Source organism: Mustela nivalis (assembly GCF_964662115.1).
Source record: "Mustela nivalis genome assembly, chromosome: 10".
Taxonomy (NCBI): domain Eukaryota; kingdom Metazoa; phylum Chordata; class Mammalia; order Carnivora; family Mustelidae; genus Mustela; species Mustela nivalis.
Window position 1 is genome coordinate 58,147 of NC_139029.1, and position 18,066 is coordinate 76,212.

General features: G+C 62.9%; 3 protein-coding genes across 7 annotated transcripts; 2 read left to right on the forward strand and 1 right to left on the reverse strand.

The window, feature by feature from the left end:
* The first annotated feature begins 516 nt into the window (after positions 1-516).
* Positions 517-3,625, forward strand: PUSL1 (pseudouridine synthase like 1). Of its 2 annotated transcripts, none has more exons than XM_082686202.1 (9): positions 517-734; positions 932-989; positions 1,082-1,287; positions 1,435-1,584; positions 1,674-1,844; positions 2,647-2,698; positions 2,781-2,943; positions 3,055-3,154; positions 3,337-3,625. In XM_082686202.1, exons 1-9 carry the CDS (start codon positions 664-666, stop codon positions 3,485-3,487), a joined length of 1,122 nt encoding a protein of 373 aa, XP_082542328.1. In that variant the 5' UTR covers positions 517-663; the 3' UTR covers positions 3,488-3,625. The 2 variants fall into 2 exon arrangements, with proteins under 2 accessions (XP_082542328.1, XP_082542329.1); XM_082686203.1 differs by having other exon boundaries at positions 519-734; positions 1,100-1,287.
* Positions 3,533-14,171, reverse strand: INTS11 (integrator complex subunit 11). Of its 2 annotated transcripts, none has more exons than XM_082686206.1 (17): positions 13,976-14,171; positions 11,154-11,251; positions 10,641-10,714; positions 9,609-9,837; positions 7,564-7,662; positions 7,446-7,480; positions 7,034-7,172; positions 6,485-6,549; positions 5,904-6,093; positions 5,501-5,584; positions 5,058-5,147; positions 4,790-4,952; positions 4,537-4,644; positions 4,391-4,452; positions 4,179-4,321; positions 3,971-4,100; positions 3,533-3,880 (listed from the first exon to the last, which is right to left on the reverse strand). In XM_082686206.1, exons 1-17 carry the CDS (start codon positions 14,001-14,003, stop codon positions 3,815-3,817), a joined length of 1,803 nt encoding a protein of 600 aa, XP_082542332.1. In that variant the 5' UTR covers positions 14,004-14,171; the 3' UTR covers positions 3,533-3,814. The 2 variants fall into 2 exon arrangements, with proteins under 2 accessions (XP_082542332.1, XP_082542331.1); XM_082686205.1 differs by having other exon boundaries at positions 4,179-4,294; positions 13,976-14,161.
* Positions 14,172-14,244: 73 nt separating this feature from the next.
* Positions 14,245-18,041, forward strand: CPTP (ceramide-1-phosphate transfer protein). 3 transcript variants are annotated; one of them, XM_082686213.1, is made up of 3 exons: positions 14,245-14,308; positions 16,020-16,219; positions 16,421-18,041. In XM_082686213.1, exons 2-3 carry the CDS (start codon positions 16,098-16,100, stop codon positions 16,941-16,943), a joined length of 645 nt encoding a protein of 214 aa, XP_082542339.1. In that variant the 5' UTR covers positions 14,245-14,308; positions 16,020-16,097; the 3' UTR covers positions 16,944-18,041. The 3 variants fall into 3 exon arrangements, with proteins under 3 accessions (XP_082542339.1, XP_082542340.1, XP_082542338.1); XM_082686214.1 differs by having other exon boundaries at positions 14,246-14,320; XM_082686212.1 differs by having other exon boundaries at positions 14,259-14,383.
* The last annotated feature ends 25 nt before the right edge of the window (positions 18,042-18,066 follow it).

Genomic DNA, 18,066 nt, shown 5'->3' on the forward strand with positions numbered 1-18,066 from the left:
CGCGCCGCCGGCTGTCACGGCCGGGGAGTGTCGCCAATGTTCACCGCCCGCTCGCGCCTCCCGCTGTCACGGCCGGGGAGCGTCGCCAAACGCCTCTGCCTGCGGCTCAGCCACGCCTGGCTCCGGCCGGGACGCCCCGTCGTCCCGCCCTTTAGTTCCCAGGCCACTGTGGGCTGGGAAGGGAGTCGGACCCAGCGACAGCCGGACTGTCCGAGGGGCGCGGGGAGGGCGGGACTGCTCGCGCCAGCGGTGCGGCCGTTGCGCAACTCGGGGCATTTGCAAAAAACCGCTTGCGCGGAACGTGGGGACGGACCCGCTCCGGGGCAGCAGGGCGGGGGTGAGCGGGCGAGAGGACGGACGAAGGCGTGCACGCCCACGGGAGCCCCTCCTGGGCGCCGCGGTCCGAATCCGGCCCACGCGCTCTTCCGCGACTCTGCACTTTGCACCCACTCCCTTAGTTCGGCCCCGCCCCCGCTCCCACCCCTAGAGGCCAGAGGGCGGCTGAGGGCCAGACCGCCGAGACGGACAGGCGCGAAGGCGCAGGCGCGGGCGCGGGCGTGGCCACACTGCTTGCCCGCGCGCGCACGCGTGAGCGCAGGGCGCACGTGTGACCCCGCGGAGCCTGGGCCTGCTGAGTGTGGCCGCGCTCCGCGGACCCCCGCCATGGGCGCTGCAGCAGGCTCGGGGACGGCGCGCTACCTCGTGTACTTCCAGTACTTGGGCACGGAATTTAAGTACGTCTTCCGGGCCTCCCCTCCGTGCCGGCGGCCCCGACGTGGTGGTTGGCGGGAGGGGGGGGGGGCCTAATTTAGGACCCGCAGCTCCGGTCACCCGGCGGGACGCCCCGGGGAGGGAACAGACTTAGAGGGCCTCAGAGGGCGGGGCACGGCCCGAACTCCGGCCGCTGACCCGGGCCCGCCTCCGCCCGCAGCGGGGTCGCGGCCGTCAGGGGCTCCCAGCGCGCCGTCGGGGTCCAGAACTACTTGGAGGTGAGCTCTGCCGGCCGGCCGCCGGGAGTGGAAAGAGGGGGACTTGAGGGAGAGGCAGATGGGAGCCCCCAGCGCTGCCCACCCCGCCCCAGGCTGCTCCGTCCCCGCAGGAGGCTGCAAAGCGGCTGAATTCGGTGGTGCCGGTCAAGTTCACTATCTCCAGCCGCACGGATGCCGGGGTCCACGCCCTGTGCAACGCGGCTCACCTGGACGTCCAGCGCCGCTCAGGCCAACCCCCCTTCTCCCCAGAGGTCCTGGCAGAGGCTCTCAACGCCCACCTGAGGCACCCGGCCATACGGTGAGCACCCATCTGCGGTCTCCAGACTGGTCCACGGTGGGTGGAGGCCTGAAGTCAGGAAGGACTCTCTGGGAGTGATAGAGATACCAAGGGGTCACTTGGGTGGGTGGCAGGATCCTCCTGGTGTACGTGATCTTGCTCCCACAGGGTACTGCAAGCTTTCCGAGTACCCGGGGACTTCCATGCCCGCCATGCGGCCACATCCCGGACCTACCTGTACCGTCTGGTCACTGGCTGCCACCGGCATGACCACCTGTCCGTGTTTGAGCGGAACCGGTGCTGGGCACTGCAGGCAGAGTGAGTGTGGATGGGAGGGGGTGGGAGGGGGCGTCAGACCCGCCTGCTGGCTACTCCCTCCTGACCAGTCCCCCCCTGGCTCCCTGCAGCTGCTTGGATGTGGACGCCATGCAGGAGGCCGCCCAGCACCTCCTGGGGACGCATGACTTCAGTGCCTTCCAGTCAGCGGGCAGCCCCGCCACGAGCTCGGTGCGCACGCTGCGTCAGGCCTCCGTGGGCCCTGACCCAGGCAGCCCCTTCATCCTCCCCCAGGAGAACAGGTAAGGAAGGACACCCTGCACACTGGTCAGAGGCTGAGGGAGCTGGGTTGAGCACTTCCCCTGGCAAGGGTGGTAGAGAGGCAGGACTCGGTGGGGGCTGGGGACCCCCTGCTAGTCTTCATGGAGGGATCCTAGTCCGCCGAGTGGCACGGCCCCAACCACCATGAATGAGCAGCTGTGCTCTCCCCCCAGGGTGGGTTCCTGCCACGTCCATGGGGGTGGGGTGCACGGGGGCAGAGAACAGAAAATGCTTTCTCCAAGGGCTCCCTGCCCTGCCCTGCCCAGCTCAGCGTTCATTGTCTAGTAGATGGATCTTGGCAGCTACTGAAAAGGCTTTGCTGAAGCAGCAGCACCAAGCCAGTGGTTCCAGCCCTACCTGGCAGGGGGTTGTTTCCACTGCCCCCAGCACTGTCCCTGAGGCTCTGTCCAGTTGTCAGCTATTGACTTCCAGAGCCTTCCCAGTGTGAGCCAAGACTGAAGGGAGGAGGAACTTGCGTATAGTCAGCTGAAGAGCACCTAGCCCCGGGGCTAGATGAGCTGGCCCCCTCCGATGCCCCAGCCTGCCCCAGGACCCCCGCGCCTCAGCAGCGCCTCCACCTGAGGGCCCTGTCCCCACTGCCAAGGCCCCCAGTGCTGCCCCTCCCACTCACACTGTCCCTCTCAACAGCTTCCCTTGAGGGTGGGGTGGTCAGTGGAAGCCCCTGGGGTAGGAGAGGGTGGGAGCCCATCTCCCCTGGATCCCTCCCCCGGCCACCTCCTTGTCTGGGGCCACAGTGTGGACTTGGGCTGCCTGTCTTTCTAGGTTGCAGTTCTGGAACCTGGAGTTTGAGGCCCAGTCCTTCCTGTACAAGCAGGTGGGCTCTGTCCTGGGCCTCCTGGGGGCAGGGGTGGCCTGAGGGGCTGGGCGCCTGTGGCAGTCTTGGCTTTGGGTTGCAGGTGCGGAGAATGACAGCTGTGTTGGTGGCTGTGGGGCTGGGGGCTTTGATGCCTGCTCAGGTGAAGGTAATCCTGGAAAGCCGGGACCCCCTGGGCAGGCACCAGGCACGTGTGGCCCCAGCCCATGGCTTATTCCTCAAGTCCGTGCTATACAGGAGCCTTGGTACGGTGCCTGCATGCGTCCCTCTGACTGACCCCTCCCGAGGCTGAAGGCTTGGTGGGGGCGGGGCTCTCGGTGAGGCACAGCTGCAGCCCTCGTCCGTCCTGCTGGCAGGTGGGAATCCAGCCTCTGTCCAGCAGGAAAGTGAGGAAGCCCCAGGTTGGCCAAAGAATCCCCACCTGGAGACCGGAAGCCCAAAAGCAAGAGGCCTGGAGTAAGGTCCCTCCTTCCCCTGGAGCCCTGACCCGGGCCATAGGACCAAGTTTCCAGTAGAGGAAAAGCAAGTTTCCTCTGGGAGGAGGGAGGGGCCTGAAAGGCAGGAGCTTTGCAGCCCAGATGAAGCTGTGGACTTAAGGCCAGGCCCAGCCTCTGCAGAAAACCTCCTGTGCCCTGCAGGGCTTGCCGCACGGAAGCCACAGATAACCCGCAGATTTCGCGGCTGAGGTCAGGACGGCCAGGACACACAGCCGGCCCTTGCCCCGCTCTGCATGCCACATGGGCCTCTGGCACCCCCACCTTCCTGGGCACCCTGGGCTGCTATGGGTGAACTGCAGGCAAAAGGTTTGCACATCAAGAAGGGCACAGCCACGCAGCCGCTGGTTCCGTTTTTACTGGAAATGAACACCTCAGGAGTGTCCCTCCACCCGCTGGGGGCTCAGGAATAGAAATAAAGAATAGAAATCAAGTCCCCAGGCCTGTTTTCTTTCCTCAGCCAAGTGTGGTCAGTTGGGCAGGCACAGGACACTGTGGTCTTGTCCTCACAGACAAAAGCCGCGAGCAGCTGGGGGCTCCGTGTCCAGGGACAAAGGGAAGAGCTGAGGCACAGACACAGCCCTAGAACGAAAGCCTAGGTCCCTTTGGTGACCCGCTGACCTCAGCTGGAGGCCTGGGGGAGGCCCTTCTTGAGCAGTGAGGTGAGGTAACTGCCCAGTTCTTCATCCTAGAGCCAGATGCAAGAGGAGACCGTCAGCACATCGTCCCTGAACACACCTGGGACTGGAAGTGGGGCTCCCTGGGGCGCAGCCCTCACCTGGTAGGTCCAGGACACCAGCAGCACCTTGGTGCCTGGGTCCTCCGAGTGGGCAGCAGCCTGGATGAGGATGGACTCCACAGTCACGGACCCATCGGGAAGGTGCTGCACGCAGTGGTCCTTGAGGACGCTGCCGGGAAGCACAGTGAGACCCCCAGCTCGTGCCCTGCTTCTTCCCAACCCGAGCCACAAGGAGTGGGGTGCCTACCTCTTCAGGTGGCTGTAGACCCGCAGGGCTGTCTCCTGCTCCTTCCGAGGGTCGTGCAGGTGCACGCGGCAGGTGAAGCGCAGCTGGTGCTCAGCCAGGCCCAGCTCCTTGAGGGCCTGCTCCGAGGACACGAGCCGGAAGTTCTGCGGGGCAAGAGCAGGTCAGGGGGGACGGGGGCACCCCTCAGCCCCTCCCCAGCACAGGCCACTCACGCTGTCCTTCATGATCAGGGTGCCATGCAGGAGCCGGGGCTTTTTGGCGTCAGGAAGCAGCCCTGTGGAGAAAGGGGCAGGGATAGGAGCCGGCCGCCTGCTGTGCCTCGGCCCAGCCCCTACCCGGTGTGCCCTGCCTTGCATACCCTGCGCCATCTCCCGCTTCAGCAGCCCCAGCGAGACGCCCACGGGGATGCTGGGGCTTGTGGGCAGCGTCACCGTCTCACCGTTGGCCGGCATGTAGCAGCTGACCCCTGGGCAAGAGAGGGAGCAGCAGAGAGCCTCAGTCCAGGCCGTCCGGCCCTGCCTGTTCCGACCCTGGGGGTGGACCCTGCCCCCATCCCCCGTATCGTCCCAAGCACCCCCTCCCCGCCCCGTGCCTGGGCTCAGGCTGCCTACGGAGTTCCTGCTCGATCTTCTGCTTCAGGAACTCCATCTTCTTGGCCTCCCCGTGCACCAGCAGCACGCTCTCGGGCTCTGCCTGGCCCACCAGCTGCATGATGCCCTTGGCATCCGCGTGGGCGCTGAAGGACATGTACTCCACCTGCATCTTGACCTCCAGCTGTGGCGTCCCGGACACACAGGCCATTAGCATAAGCAATGAGCACCAGCGGCTCCCCGCCAACCCCGGAGGGGCCCGTGGAGCTGCGGGGAAGCGGGGACTCACCACCTGCCGCCCCTCCATCTCCAGCTTGCGCTGCCCGCTGAGGATCTTATGGCCCACGGTGCCTTGCACGCAGTAGCCAGGCATGATGACCTGCGGGGAGGGCAGCCAAGTCCTGCCTCGGGCTTCCACCCTGCCCATCTGAACCTGTACCCTTAACGGCCCCTTTCCTTTGCCAGTAGCTCCCTATCCCAGACCCCACTGCACCCGGGGGTGCTCAGGGGTCTCAGCACAAGCCCACCCAGGCCTGAGCACCACATCAGCTCAGGATGCATCACTGCCTGCTGCAACAGGCCGACCCAAAGCAAGAGTCTGAGCCGCCGCGTGAGACACCGGGCCCCCCAGGTTACTGAGCCCTGTCCTGACAACCAAGTGTCCCCAAGCCAAACACAAACCCCTGCTCCCGCACCTCACTGGCCGGCCCTCCTGGGAGGTGGACCTCTTACCATGTTCTTCTCATTCCCTGCCCACTTCCGGAAGATCTGCAGCGACTGGCCAGCGTGCAGCATGCCTGGTGTGGCGAACACCACCTGGGGGACGGGGGGATGGGCAGGGCAGTAGCCCGCCTGTCAAAGAACCAGCACCAGCCATGGGCCCAGCTCCTCTGCCCTGAGCCTTCTGGCCCTGCACCTGCCACAGGCCCTACCTTCTGACCCCCACCTCTTTCCCCCAGCACAGCGCACCCCACTTCCTGAGGGAGAGCTGCAGGCAAAGTCCCCTCACCTGTCCCAGACCCGGAGGAGGTGCCGTGTGTGGACAGTCAGCACATGCCCCAGCCCGGGGCAAACATGACTCAGCTACAACAGGCACCAGCTAGACATCCCCAGCCCCTCCTGGCCAGGGCCTCACCATCGGACCCGGGTTGTCAGCAAATGCTCGGTCGAAGGCTTTGATGTGCTTAAACTCAAACATGTTCCTCTGGACAAAAGTCTTCCGGATCTTCTGGTTGGTCCAGGTTATGAAGAGCTTGTAGTAGTGGTTGGCCTTCTCCGTCAGGCCCGTCGAGAAGTAAATGGGCGCCTTCAGGTTCATGCGCTCCCTGCGGACAGTGCGGGGCCCCGTGGAGGACGCTGCCAGGGAAGGACCAGTCCGCATCACCCTTCACACCTGCAGCCTGGGTCGTGTCTGGCGAAGAACAAGTCCCTGATGCCCCACCTCGGCCCACTTCCTTCTATAAAACGCTGGTTCTGATGGAGGGGACCCAGAGCACATGGTTCAGTGGGGGTGCCCGGTGTGGGAAAGCACAACACAGGCCTCCTGGCTTGGGCGGGCACCCCCACAGGTATCAGACACCCCGACCTGATAGCTGCCAGGGATACAGGCTGTGTTCTGCCTAGAGCCAGACTGAGGACCCTCCCAGGCTGGACACAGGCATCCCACAGATGCCCACTTAGGCCAGGGTTCCCAGAACCCAGTCTGGCCGCACCTACCAGAAGGTCTCCAGCAGGATGCACAGCTCCTGAGCGCGGCCCAGGGCAAACACAGGGATCAGCACCTGCAGGGGGAGGGCGAGGCGGGCTCAGGCAGGAGTCCCTGGCAGCGCTGCCCACCCAAGTTAAGCCCACATCTGACCATAGGCGGCAGGCAGCCGTGCCCCATGGCTGCCTTCTCAGGGAGCAGCTGCTCTACAGACCGGCCTCGCTGGGAGCCCAGATGGTCAGAGGCTGCGTCCACCGAGAGCTCATAGCCAGGCACCCCTGAGAGCGAGAGGCCCTTTGTGAACTACAGGCAAGGCCCCCATACTCGCCAGAGAGTCCTGGCCAGTCCCGGTCTGGGGTCTGAGGTGACAGGTGAATAAACACCCCACTAGTCTTCAGAGAAGTTTTTCTTCTTAATGCTGAGCAAGTCTCCCTCCCCGCACGCCCAGAATGCATGGCACTCGTCTCCTGACAGGCCAGCCGTGGCCTGAGGACTGTGCAGCATGGTCAGGGTGGGCACACGGCCCAGAGACCTGCCCGGCCCCTGCCTGCACCAGCTACCTTCCCGCCACGTTCCACGGCTTCATGGACTTTCTTCAGAAAGTCTCGCTCCCGGCAGCGTTTGGAGTCCCGGATGGTCGTGGCGTACGTCGATTCTGTGATGAGCAGGTTGGGACGGCACTTGTCAATCCAGGCAGCGCTGCAACAGAGGTGGACGTGGCCGGAGGTGGGCGTGGCCAGAGGTAGACAACCCAACGTGGCTAGGAGCGACACAATGGACCCCACCCACGGCTTCCCTGGACCCACGGGCAAGCAGCGCTCTGGGGGAGACAGGAGGAAGAGACTCTGCCGGGCACAGAGGACATGTGGCAGAAACCAACACACGGACTGCCCAAGCCCCCAGCACATCCACAAGCCTCACTGTACTCCTGAGGGTCCCCGCAGGATGGAACAAACACATCAGCTTACTCACCCCAAATGCCGGTCCGGGGTCATATTATAATCGCCCTGGCAAAGAATGTGGCAGTGAAACGGGTGCCCCTCCTCCCCAGCCAAGCGGTAGCCCCTGTCCCCCATGGGCTTCCACTGACCGTGTAGACCACCGACTCTGAGCCCACTTTGATCTGGAACATGGCTGCCCCCAGCACGTGGCCTGCGTAGTAGGCCTTGATTTCAAGCTCGTCATCCACCTACAGAGGAGAGGACTCAGTCAGGGCTGCAGGGCAGGCTGGGCAGGTGGTCAGCTGACAAGGGTGGCAGAGGGACCAAGGGGGCGGACACCGGGGAGGGCGGAAGGGGAGAACACGGCTCCAAGCTTCATCATGTCTGCTCTCACCAGGCCCGGTTCTCAACCAACAGGAGCAGGACACAAGGGAGGAGATGGCGCCACAGGAAAGAGAAACGACTGTCTAGAGAAGCAGGCTCAGGACTCCCAGAGTTTTCAGACCCAGAGTTTAAGGGCTATGATTAACATATTTAGGAAAATGAAAGATAAAATTAAGAATGTTGACCAGAAAACTAGAAATTATTATTATTTTTTTAATATTTATATTTATTTATTTATTGACAGATCACAAGTAGGCAGAGAGAGAGAGAGAGAGGAGGAAGCAGGCTCCCTGCTGAGCAGAGAGCCCGATGCGGGATTTGATCCCAGGACCCTGAGATCATGACCTGAGCTGACGGCAGAGGCTTTAACCCACTGAGCCACCCAGGCGCCCTAGAAATTATTTTTAAAAGCAGAAATTCTAGGGGCACCTGGGTGGCTCAGTGGATTAAGCCTCTGCCTTCGGCTCAGGTCATGATCCCAGGGTCCTGGGATCGAGCCCCGCATCGGGCTCTCTGCTCAGCGGGGAGCCTGCTTCCCTCTCTCTCTCTGACTGCCTCTCTGCCTACTTGTGATCTCTGTCTGTCAAATAAATAAATAAAATCTTAAATAAAAAAAGCAGAAATTCTAAAACCAGAGGCACCTGGGTGGCTCAGTGGGTAAAGCCTCTGCCTTGGGCTCAGGTCATGATCCTGGGGTCCTGGGATCGAGACCCACATGGGGCTCTCTGCTCAGCAGGAAGCCAGTTTCTCCCTCTCCCACTCCCTCTGCTTGTGTTCCCTCTCTCGCTGTGTCTCTCTGTCAAATAAATAAAATCTTTTTTAAAAAAATGTTCTAAGACCTTTGCATTATCTACAGGCAAAACCTCCAAATACCTTAGATTTTTGTTGTCATGGATGCATTTTGTAAACTCTACCACTATGAGAATTACAAAAGTATAAAATTACTAGCCAAATAAAAGGGAGAAACAGAGGGGTGCCTGGGTGACTCCGTTGGTTAAACATCTGCCTCTGGGGCACCTGGGTGGCTCAGTGGGTTAAGCCTCTGCCTTCGGCTCAGGTCATGATCTCAGGGTCCTGGGATCGAGCCCCGCATGGGGCTCTCTGCTCAGCGGGGAGCCTGATTCCCTCTCTCTCTCTGCCTGCCTCTCTGCCTGCTTGTGATCTCTGTCAAATAAATAAATAAAATCTTTAAAAACACACACACACAGACCATGCAGTCAAGCTGAAAGTAAAACCACGGAAAAAGACACACTGTGGCAATAGTCCAGACGGGGAAGCTGAGGCTGAGGCTGGCGAGAACAGACTTGGAGGTGGAAAGTGCTATTAAAGATAAACACACGTTGTGCTGACACTAAGTCCAAGCAGAAATACCTGAAAATACACAGATGCCTACGAACAAGCAAAACCTACTGACTCTAAGGAGAAAGAGACAAGCGCACGATCTCTGTGACACGCGTCACCCCATGTGAGCGCGTTTGCCTGCTGAAACCCCTTCACTTCCTTGTTGACCCGCACACAACAGTTACTGAGGCAGAACCCTAACCCACAGGCCAGTACCGGCTGCCCTTCAGGGCTTGTCCACTCAGTGTCCAGTCTCTGCCCGCCACCGCCCCAGCCAGCGCCCCCTCTCGGGCGCAGCCAGGCACAGAGCCGGGAGAGCAGCGGGGGTCCCACAAGCTGGACGGGCGCTTGGCACGCTGCCTTGTGTACCCGAATCTGGGCCGGGACCCACCGCATGCGCTTGCCCCCTGCTGCCTCCTGGTGGACAGCACCCAACACAGGCTGAGACGGGGTCTGCGAGGACCCTGACCTGGACCGTCTGGTGGAGGTGGACAGCTACCACCTTCTTCATACAGTCTTTGATCATCTGCGACGTGAAGAAGTTGGCCTCGCCCTTCTTGTCCACGGCGATCTTGCGGTAGTCCTCCAGCAGGATGGGGCAGATGGCCTGGGTGGGGTGGGTCATGTAGATGGGCCCGTCATAGCCCACCATCTCGCTGAAGTAGGGGAGGGCCCCACAGTGGTCCAGGTGGAAATGGCTGTGGGGGCAACACAGGTCAGCCCAGGGCCACTGCTCCCCAACCAAGCCTGCCCCTCCACAGGCCTCCACACCAGCAGAGCCTCGGGGTCATTCCACCCAGTCATTCACTTGTACACTGACTCCCTCGTGCACATCAGATACCCACCTCAGTACCCCAGAGTGACAAAAACTACTACCGTCCTGGAACTTGGAATCTAAATGTCCAATAAATCGGTGGGCATTGAAGAGATAATGCTCACGTCAGACAGACACGTGTTCTATAGAGTAGTGACAAGAAGCTAAGAAGGGGACAGGGCATCGGACAGTCAGCATCTCTGGCGGATGGGCAGGAAGACCCCATGGCATGAGAACCACAGCAAGAAGGCACCGGGGCAGAGGGACAGGAGTGCTGCGTGTCCACAAATGGAGCAGACCGGGGTGGGGATGGCCTCCCTGCCGTGAGCCGGTTGCCCAAGCACAGCCCCATTGTCCTGAGGCAGCTGGGGCTCAGGGCTCTCATCCGTGACACTCGGGGCAGAGCCAGTAGGCACACACGGCACAGTGTGCCCCCTTGCTCCACCATGCCGACCAAAGCCCACCAAGGAGCAACCGAGGACACTTAGGTCTCAGGCAAACCATCCAGAGTCAGGGAAGGGCAGCTCCAGGGGCTTGCCACACAGACAACCTAGAGCAGAACCTGGGCCTGGGACACCCCACAGCCCGCAGCCTTCCCAGACCCTGAGTGGCTCTCCTGGGCTCCCAAGTCCTCACGGTGGGGACGGATGCAAACCCACACAACACTAACAGCCGACTGGTGCCCACCTGATGATCACACAGTCCAGGAAGTCGGTCAGCCGGCCATTGCGGGTGATGTAGGAGAAGTCAGGGAAGCGCCTCTGGCAAGCCAAGAGAAAGGGTCAGAACACAGTTGCCCTGGGTCTGCCAGCACTCCGGAGAGTGGCTCCCAGGAGTGGGGAATGAGCATGGCCACTGACTGCTCACAGCCTCCAAGACCACACGGAGGGAACAAACTGCCAGAACCCATCACCCAGCCAGAAGGCCTGCCTGGGGACCACTGGGCTGCCCCATAACTCCACAGGAGCCCGAGACCCTGCTCTGGCACAAACCAAGCCTCCCACACGGGGTACTCCATCTGTCAGGTGATGGTGGGGAGCCTGCCAGGGAACGCAGTGACCCCAGGCCCACCTGCCTCCCGCCACTGCCCACTTTCCCAGAGCCCCTACTCCGAGGCTCTAAAGCCTGGGGCCCTGCTGAGAACAGCACCGAGGAGCCGCTGAATGAGGTGCCTCCAGGCCACCTCCGCTCAGGACTCACGTCGTCACTGAAGCCCATGTGCATCCCGCAGTCCAGCATGACGTTCTTGCCTGCGATGGAGACCAGGATGCAGCTCCGGCCCACATCCTGGCCGGCCCCTGAAAAGCAGGATGAGACCGGCTGCCACGCCACAGCCCTCTCCCCGGCCGCTGCAAGCAACGGCCCCGCCCTGAGAACAAGGTCCAGCCACCTGCCTCACAAGCCCACTGGGAACTCTGGGTCCCTGACCCTGCAGAACCCTCGGTGGTCTAGGAAAGCCCCACGGCTGCTGTGCTGATGACGTGTGAGGCGAGCAGCAGCACCCCCGTCTCTACACTCAGGCCGGTGAAACGTGCAGGTCGGGGCCAAGTGCCAAGGCTGCCAAGGGAGCTCCACAGCACATGCCCTCCCCCACCACACCGCCAGCCTCAGGCCCTGCCACCACCACCCAGGTCAGATGGAACAAGACCCCCACTTCTTGAGGGGGCAGCCCACCTGCTGTGGCTGACAGGAACCTTCAAAGGCCGGGGCTGTGTAGCAGGTGCTGCTGGACTGTGGTCCTGGCACTTAACAGGGCCAAGCCGGCGCCCCACAGGGCATCACTGTCCCTCTTGGAAACTCCACTGGGGGCACACGTGGGCTATGGAGCCCTCTCCCCAGGACCTACTCCCAGAAGGCATCAAGCATCTCCAGGTGGTGCCCCTGCAGAGGGACACCTGTGTGGCTTTAGCCTAGCCATGGGGAGACCTGGCCCGAGCTGTCCAGCAATGACCAGTTACAGTGGCCACAATGCAGATGGCTCACTACCACATCCCCGCAGGGCACCCAGAGCCCAGAACTTAACCTGAGTCCTACCCACGTTCCTGACTTCAAGCCCTACCCATCTGTTCCAGCCCCAGCAGGCCACATTCCAGCCACCTCCAGTAGCCCAAGAAGAAAGGCACACAACCTTGCAGGGCCTGATTATAGCAAACGACCCGTTTTCCATCTTGATCCTACAATCTTCCGTCTGCCAGCCAGAGTCAGCGCCTTCTATTAGCGCCATGCACATCAAGGTGGCCCAGAGCAGGACCCAGACTGGTCCTTGAGAAGCTTCAGTGACCCGTGAACAGTAGGTGACCCCAGCCAAGAGCTTCGTCTGCATGCTTCAGGCCACCCAGCCAAAGGCCTGGAGCTCTCTCATAAGCCCGCTCCTGCCCCAGCAGAACAATGTCAGGGTCTCAGCTGTCTGCTCCCTGCTGCACCTCTAGCCCTCGAGCTGCACCCAGCGCAGAGGCCCTCCAGACACGTGTGATGGGGTAAAGGGAGGACTGCCCCTCTTTACAGAGGATGTGAAGGCACAGAAGCCATGGGATCACCCCACGGACACACGGACCCTAAGCACGGGGCCAGAAATGGTTCTCCAGACTCCAGAGCTCGGCTCTTACGCACTGACCTCTACTCCCACCAAGAATCACAGCCACCCCAGGGAGCAAGGAGAGTGGCCCCAACAGGGCTGCAGAGTCTAGAGCACACACAAAGAGACAGGACTCAGAAGAAAACAAAGATGACTTCACGTCTGCGAAGTTCGTGTTTGGGGGAAAGGAGACAATGACCATGTGGATAAGACACACACTGAGTCCATCAGGTAGAGTTTAGGCCCTGGAGAAGATGAAGGCAGGGGAGGGGACACAGAAACTCCCAGATCCACACCAGGGGGAAGTCCTCCTTAAAATGACTTCTGAGCAGGGTGGAGAGGGACAGCCAGGAGATGGGAGGGGCGGCCGTGCAAAGCCCGTGGGGCAGGAGTGACCCAGGCCTCTCTGCACCTGGCCCACATGACCAGCGAGCCAGGAGGCAGAAGCTGGCAGAGGAAGACAAAAGAGGAGTTCTGCTTTGACCGTGCTGTGGCCTTGGGAGCACACCCAGGTGCAGACTGGGGTAAGAGAAGCAGCAGAAAGATCTGCTGGAAGAGAGTGGGCGGTGAGAGGGCCAAATCGTGAAGGGGCACAATCCGAGGAGGCCCCTGGAGGGGCGACAAAGGCAGGGGAGTGTGGGGTCCCAGCAGCCAGAGGGGCACCCGTGCCAAAAGCTATGAGAGGCTTTTGAGGGAGGGATCTGTCCCGCACCGGACCCCTGGAGCAAGGATGTTCAACAGCTCAGTGTCCCCACGCGGCGCCGGGGGTGCTGCATGATGGCGAACTCACAGCGTGAGGACGCATGCAGAGCTGTGCGGAGCATCTGCACAGGCACACGCTCCCCACGCATGGCCCAGTGTGGGAGGCAGGGTCCAGGGCAGCCCAGAGCACAGCGCAGGAAGAGTGCCCAGAGAGCGCTAGAGCGCTGGCCTCCAGAACGCGACCGGATACCCCCGCTGTTCCTGGGGCCCGGGCTCTCGGCGACCTTCCCCACTCGGTGCTCTGCACTCTTTGGGCTTTTATACCGTCTACAAAACGCAAACCTTCCTTAGAAGCAAAACAAAACAAAACCGCCGCAGAGCCCCGGTGAGCCAAGGCTGAGGCGCGTGGACGGCTGGACGGGCGAACGGGAAGCCGCAGGTAGCGGGTGCGAGACCGATGCAGGAGGGCACCAGGGCACGTGGACAGAGGCCGGCGCGGCGAGGACGCAGGCCGGGCCCTCGGGGTCGGCGTCCGGAGGGCGGACCCACCCTCCTCTCACGGCGAGAAGAGCGGGGGACGCAGCGGCACAGCAGCGGCCGACCCTCGCGAGGCGGAGCCGGCCCGAGACCTCCGCGGACGGCAGCCGCGGGCCGGCGACCCCGGCCAGGCCTCGGAGCCCCCGAGCTCGTCCCCGGACCACCGCCCCCCCGCGCCCGCGAGGCCGGCCGAGCGCGCCTCACTCACCCAGGGGAGTGACCCTGATCTCGGGCATGCTGCGGGGCGCGCTCCCACGCCCGCAGCCTCTGCCCGCACCGAGCCGGCAGAACCACCGCGGCCGCACGACACCCAGAACCCGGACTCCGGCGCGCCGTACCCCGACCCGCGGCGACGTATCGCGCAGGCGCAGCCCCAACGGCGCCAGCTTCCGGTGCGCCCGCCGGAAACGCCTGCCCACGCGTCGAGCCTCCGGATTGGGCAGCGGGTAACCAATCCCGGGCGCCAGGGAGGAGGCCGGGGGCGGGGCCGCGGGTCCAGCGGCAGCCGCGGCGGGGGGCGGCGGCGGCGGCGGCGGCGGCGGCGGCGGCGCAGGTGAGCGGGAGGGCCACAGGCTCGGGCCCCGGGCGGGGAGCAGAGCTCAACCGAACTCGGCAGGTGGGCCTGGGCGTCGCCAAGGGGCCAGGCGGGGGAGGGGGCGACCGAAGGCCTGGCTTCCACGCCGCCCGGGTCCCGGGCCCCTGCTTAATCCCTGGGCCTCGGCTGGAGCGGGACCTGCCCAGGACTAGGCTCTACCCGAGCGCGGGGTCCGAGCCCGGCGCCACCCGGAGCTCCCTTCCCGAGCAGGACTTGCAGGGCTTCCTGGAGGGCCTCAGTCCTACCCGCTGGGCCTGGGGGGTGTGAGGCTAGGGTGGGTGCCCTCTTCTCCCGAGGGCCTTCAGCCTGCTGTCAGCCACAGAGGTGCGGTGCTCAGGCAGCCGTCCTGCCGAGACTTGACCTTGGGGTTGTGGGCTGACCCTGGGGGAGCCTTGGTGGTGCCCTGCATCACCTCCCCAGAGTTGGCAGGCTGCCTGGCCCGGGCTGCACAGCCCGTGTCCTTCCTGTTGTTTGCAAGTTCTGAAAAGCTCCCAGCAGCTCCTCTGCGCTGCTGGCTCAGGTTCTAGACAGGAAGGCCAGGCGCACAGGATGTCTGGTGTCCAGGAAGGTAGCCCTGAAGGCCTCAGGGACGGAAGACAGGCCCTGAGAGAGGGGAGGGGCGTGCCGGAAGTCTCTGGAGCTCCCGGTCTTCCTGAGGCCAGGCACCACTGTCCCCCACACCTGAAGACAGGATGAGCTCACCTCTGGGGGCTCCGCCCAATGCCAGGAGCCTCCAGGGCCTCAGCAGCCACTAGGCCCCATCAGATGCCCCTGGCATCCTGGGTGGCGAGTTGCAGCTGAGTCCCCAGGGACTGTCAGAGCCCACCCCAGTGCCAGCCCTGGGTGCCCAGGAGGACAGAGGCTGGGTTACCCAGTGGCACCCATTCAGTGTGTGGGCACTTGCATGTCTATGGAGTGAGTGTATGAATGTGAGCAGAATCCAGGGTGGGACTCTGGCCTCAGGCACTTCCGGAAGGTTCCTTGGGGCTGAGGGAGGGCCTTGTGGCTGTCTTCAGACCTTTGGCCCAGCTGCCCTTCTGTGTGGCACCTGAACCGCTCCAGCAGGAGGGAAACGATCGGTGTCTGTCAGGCCATGCTGACCTTGGAGCCTCTGCTCTGGCCCAGGATGCAGCAGAAAAGCCATGAAGCGCCCAGCCCACCTGGCCACCCCTCCCGGCCCTCTGCCTTCCATAGTACTTACTTTGTTTTTACCTACCGTGTTGGACTTCCCCAACTTTCTCCAAGAATGTCGCCCTGACAGGCAGGGCTGGCTGTTTGTCTCATGGGCCACCCACCCTGGAAGGATGCTTGGCTCCAGGCAGAGACGTGGCTCTGGTGTTTGACTCTGGTGAGAGAAACAAACAATAAACGAGCCAAAAAACGTGAGTGAAGATGTTTGCCATTGATAAGATGTAGCAGAGTGGTTTGACAAGGCTGAGTGACAAGCAGGGGCCGTGCTAAGGTCTGTGGGCACGTGTTCCAGGCCCAGGGCAGCATTGGTCTTTGTGTCCGATCTTGTGGCCCAGGCAGAGGGAAGTAGGCTTCTGGGGAGAAGGGCACTGACGCAGGCACGGGGCCCAATGTGGGCTTTTAGTGGGGGGCAGCTGGATCCCAGCAGTTGTTTTCTGACTGCTCTCGCCCCCCCCCCCCAAAACAGTGACCCAAGGAGTGAGCTGACTTGTAGGGAGACAACCCAGCAGCCTGACCTCCCACGTGTTCCGGCGCATAGTGAGAAATGGATGGCTTGGAGTCGGACTTCAACCTGAGGGTCGTCTTGGTCAGTTTCAAGCAGTGTCTCAACGAGAAGGAGGAGGTGCTGCTGGATCACTACCTCGCCGGATGGAGGGGTCTAGTCAGGTGCTTGGAGGGGCACCGCCTCGTACCCCGCCCCCGTGTGTTGTGCTGGGCACAGCCGACTCCCGCCTGCCTGGGGCTGGTCAGCCGCTCTCACTCACCTCTTGGCCGGCAGCTCCTACAGGGGCGCGTGTGCTCCAGGAGGCGGGGTGGGGGGGCGGTCTCCCCTGCACCTGGACTGAAATCCTGCTTCCCCTTGAGCAGGTTCCTGAACAGTCTGGGTGCCATCTTCTCCTTCATCTCGAAGGATGTCACAGCGAAGCTGCAGGTCATGGAGCGTCTGCGCAGCGGCCCCCAGCGGGAGCACTACAGCAGCCTGCAGGCCATGGTGGCCTATGAGGTAGGCAACCAGCTGGTGGACCTGACGCGGCGCTCCCGCCACCCGGACTCGGGCTGCCGGACGGTGCTTCGGCTGCACCGTGCCCTGCGCTGGCTACAGCTCTTCCTGGAAGGCCTGCGCACCAGCCCCGAGGACGCCCGCACGGCTGTGCTCTGCACCGATTCCTACAACGCCTCGCTGGCGGCCTACCACCCCTGGATTATCCGCCGGGCTGTGTCTGTGGCCTTCTGTACGTTGCCCACACGCAAGGTCTTCCTGGAGGCCATGAACGTGGGGTCCCCACAGCAGGCTGTGGAGATGCTGGGCGAGGCCCTGCCCTTCATTGAGCGAGTCTACAGTGTCTCCCAGGAGCTTTATGCCAAGCATTCCCTGCTGGATCTGCCCTGAGGGCCAGCAGGCCGGGGCCGGGGTGGGGGAGGGGGCAGCCAGCACCCATCAGTCCCCCCACAGAGTTCTGTGGGTGCCCCAGGAATGGGAAGAACACTGTCCTCTGCTCGCTGAGCTTGATTGGAGCCCCGGGCCCAGCGTGGCCCACCCAGGCCATGCTTCAAGCCTGCGGTGCACAGGCCACGGCAGAGGACACGGGCCCCGCAGTCTACTCCTCCCCTGTCACCTCGCTCTGCCGGGAGCATCTCTGCTTTACCCTCAGCTGAGATACACATGTGTCCGGTCGGGCCTCCCCCAGATGGCGAGGTGCAGAAGGCAGGGCAGGTAAGGGGCTGGATCAGCATTCATGGGAAACCCAGAGAAGCTGCCCCTGCCCGCGAGCCGAGTCGGGAAATGGGGCAAAGCTCCAAGGCCCTGTGGCACAGAGACCTCATCCTGCGTGCCGGCAGACACATTCAGCAGATGCCTGTCCATCCCTGGCCCACCTCAGTGTCCGCACCCAGGTACCGCTGGGCCCCTCCACGAGGGGCTGGCCGTCCCCAGGACAGGGATAGAACCCTGGGCAGCTGTTGGCAACGCAGGCTCTCTCCCCATCGCTCATCTCCTTATTAGCCAGGGACCCACATGGCCTTGGCAGCAAGAGCCAGGAGCTGAAGCCCTGAGTGGAGGCCTGCCCCGCCTCCCTGCACCCTAATCAGCGGCCACGCCGTCCGTCAGGTGCTCCCCCAGGCAGCTGCCTGTGAGTCTGCACAGCACAGCCCACAGCTCTGCTGGTCCAGGGCTAGCCTCTCCCTCCCCGTCAACCGGCAAGAGGCTATGTTCCCTCCTCCCTGCCCCACAGAGCTCAGGAGAGCCAGAAAGAGATGGCTCACGGAGGGAGCCTGGACTAGAAGCCCAGCCGACAGGCCAGCCGTCACCCAGCACTTGGGGGCCTGGCCTCTTCTACTGGCTCTTCACTGTGAGCTCAGGCCCTCGAAGCCGAGGGGACCATACCCACCACGCAGCAGACGTGCACACGTGTCAGCCAGCAGAGACCCTGGGAGAGTAATCAATCGGGTGATGGTTTTTCCAACTTCAATAAATGCCACTTACAGAGCAGGCAGTGTCCTCTAGGTGGAGGTAA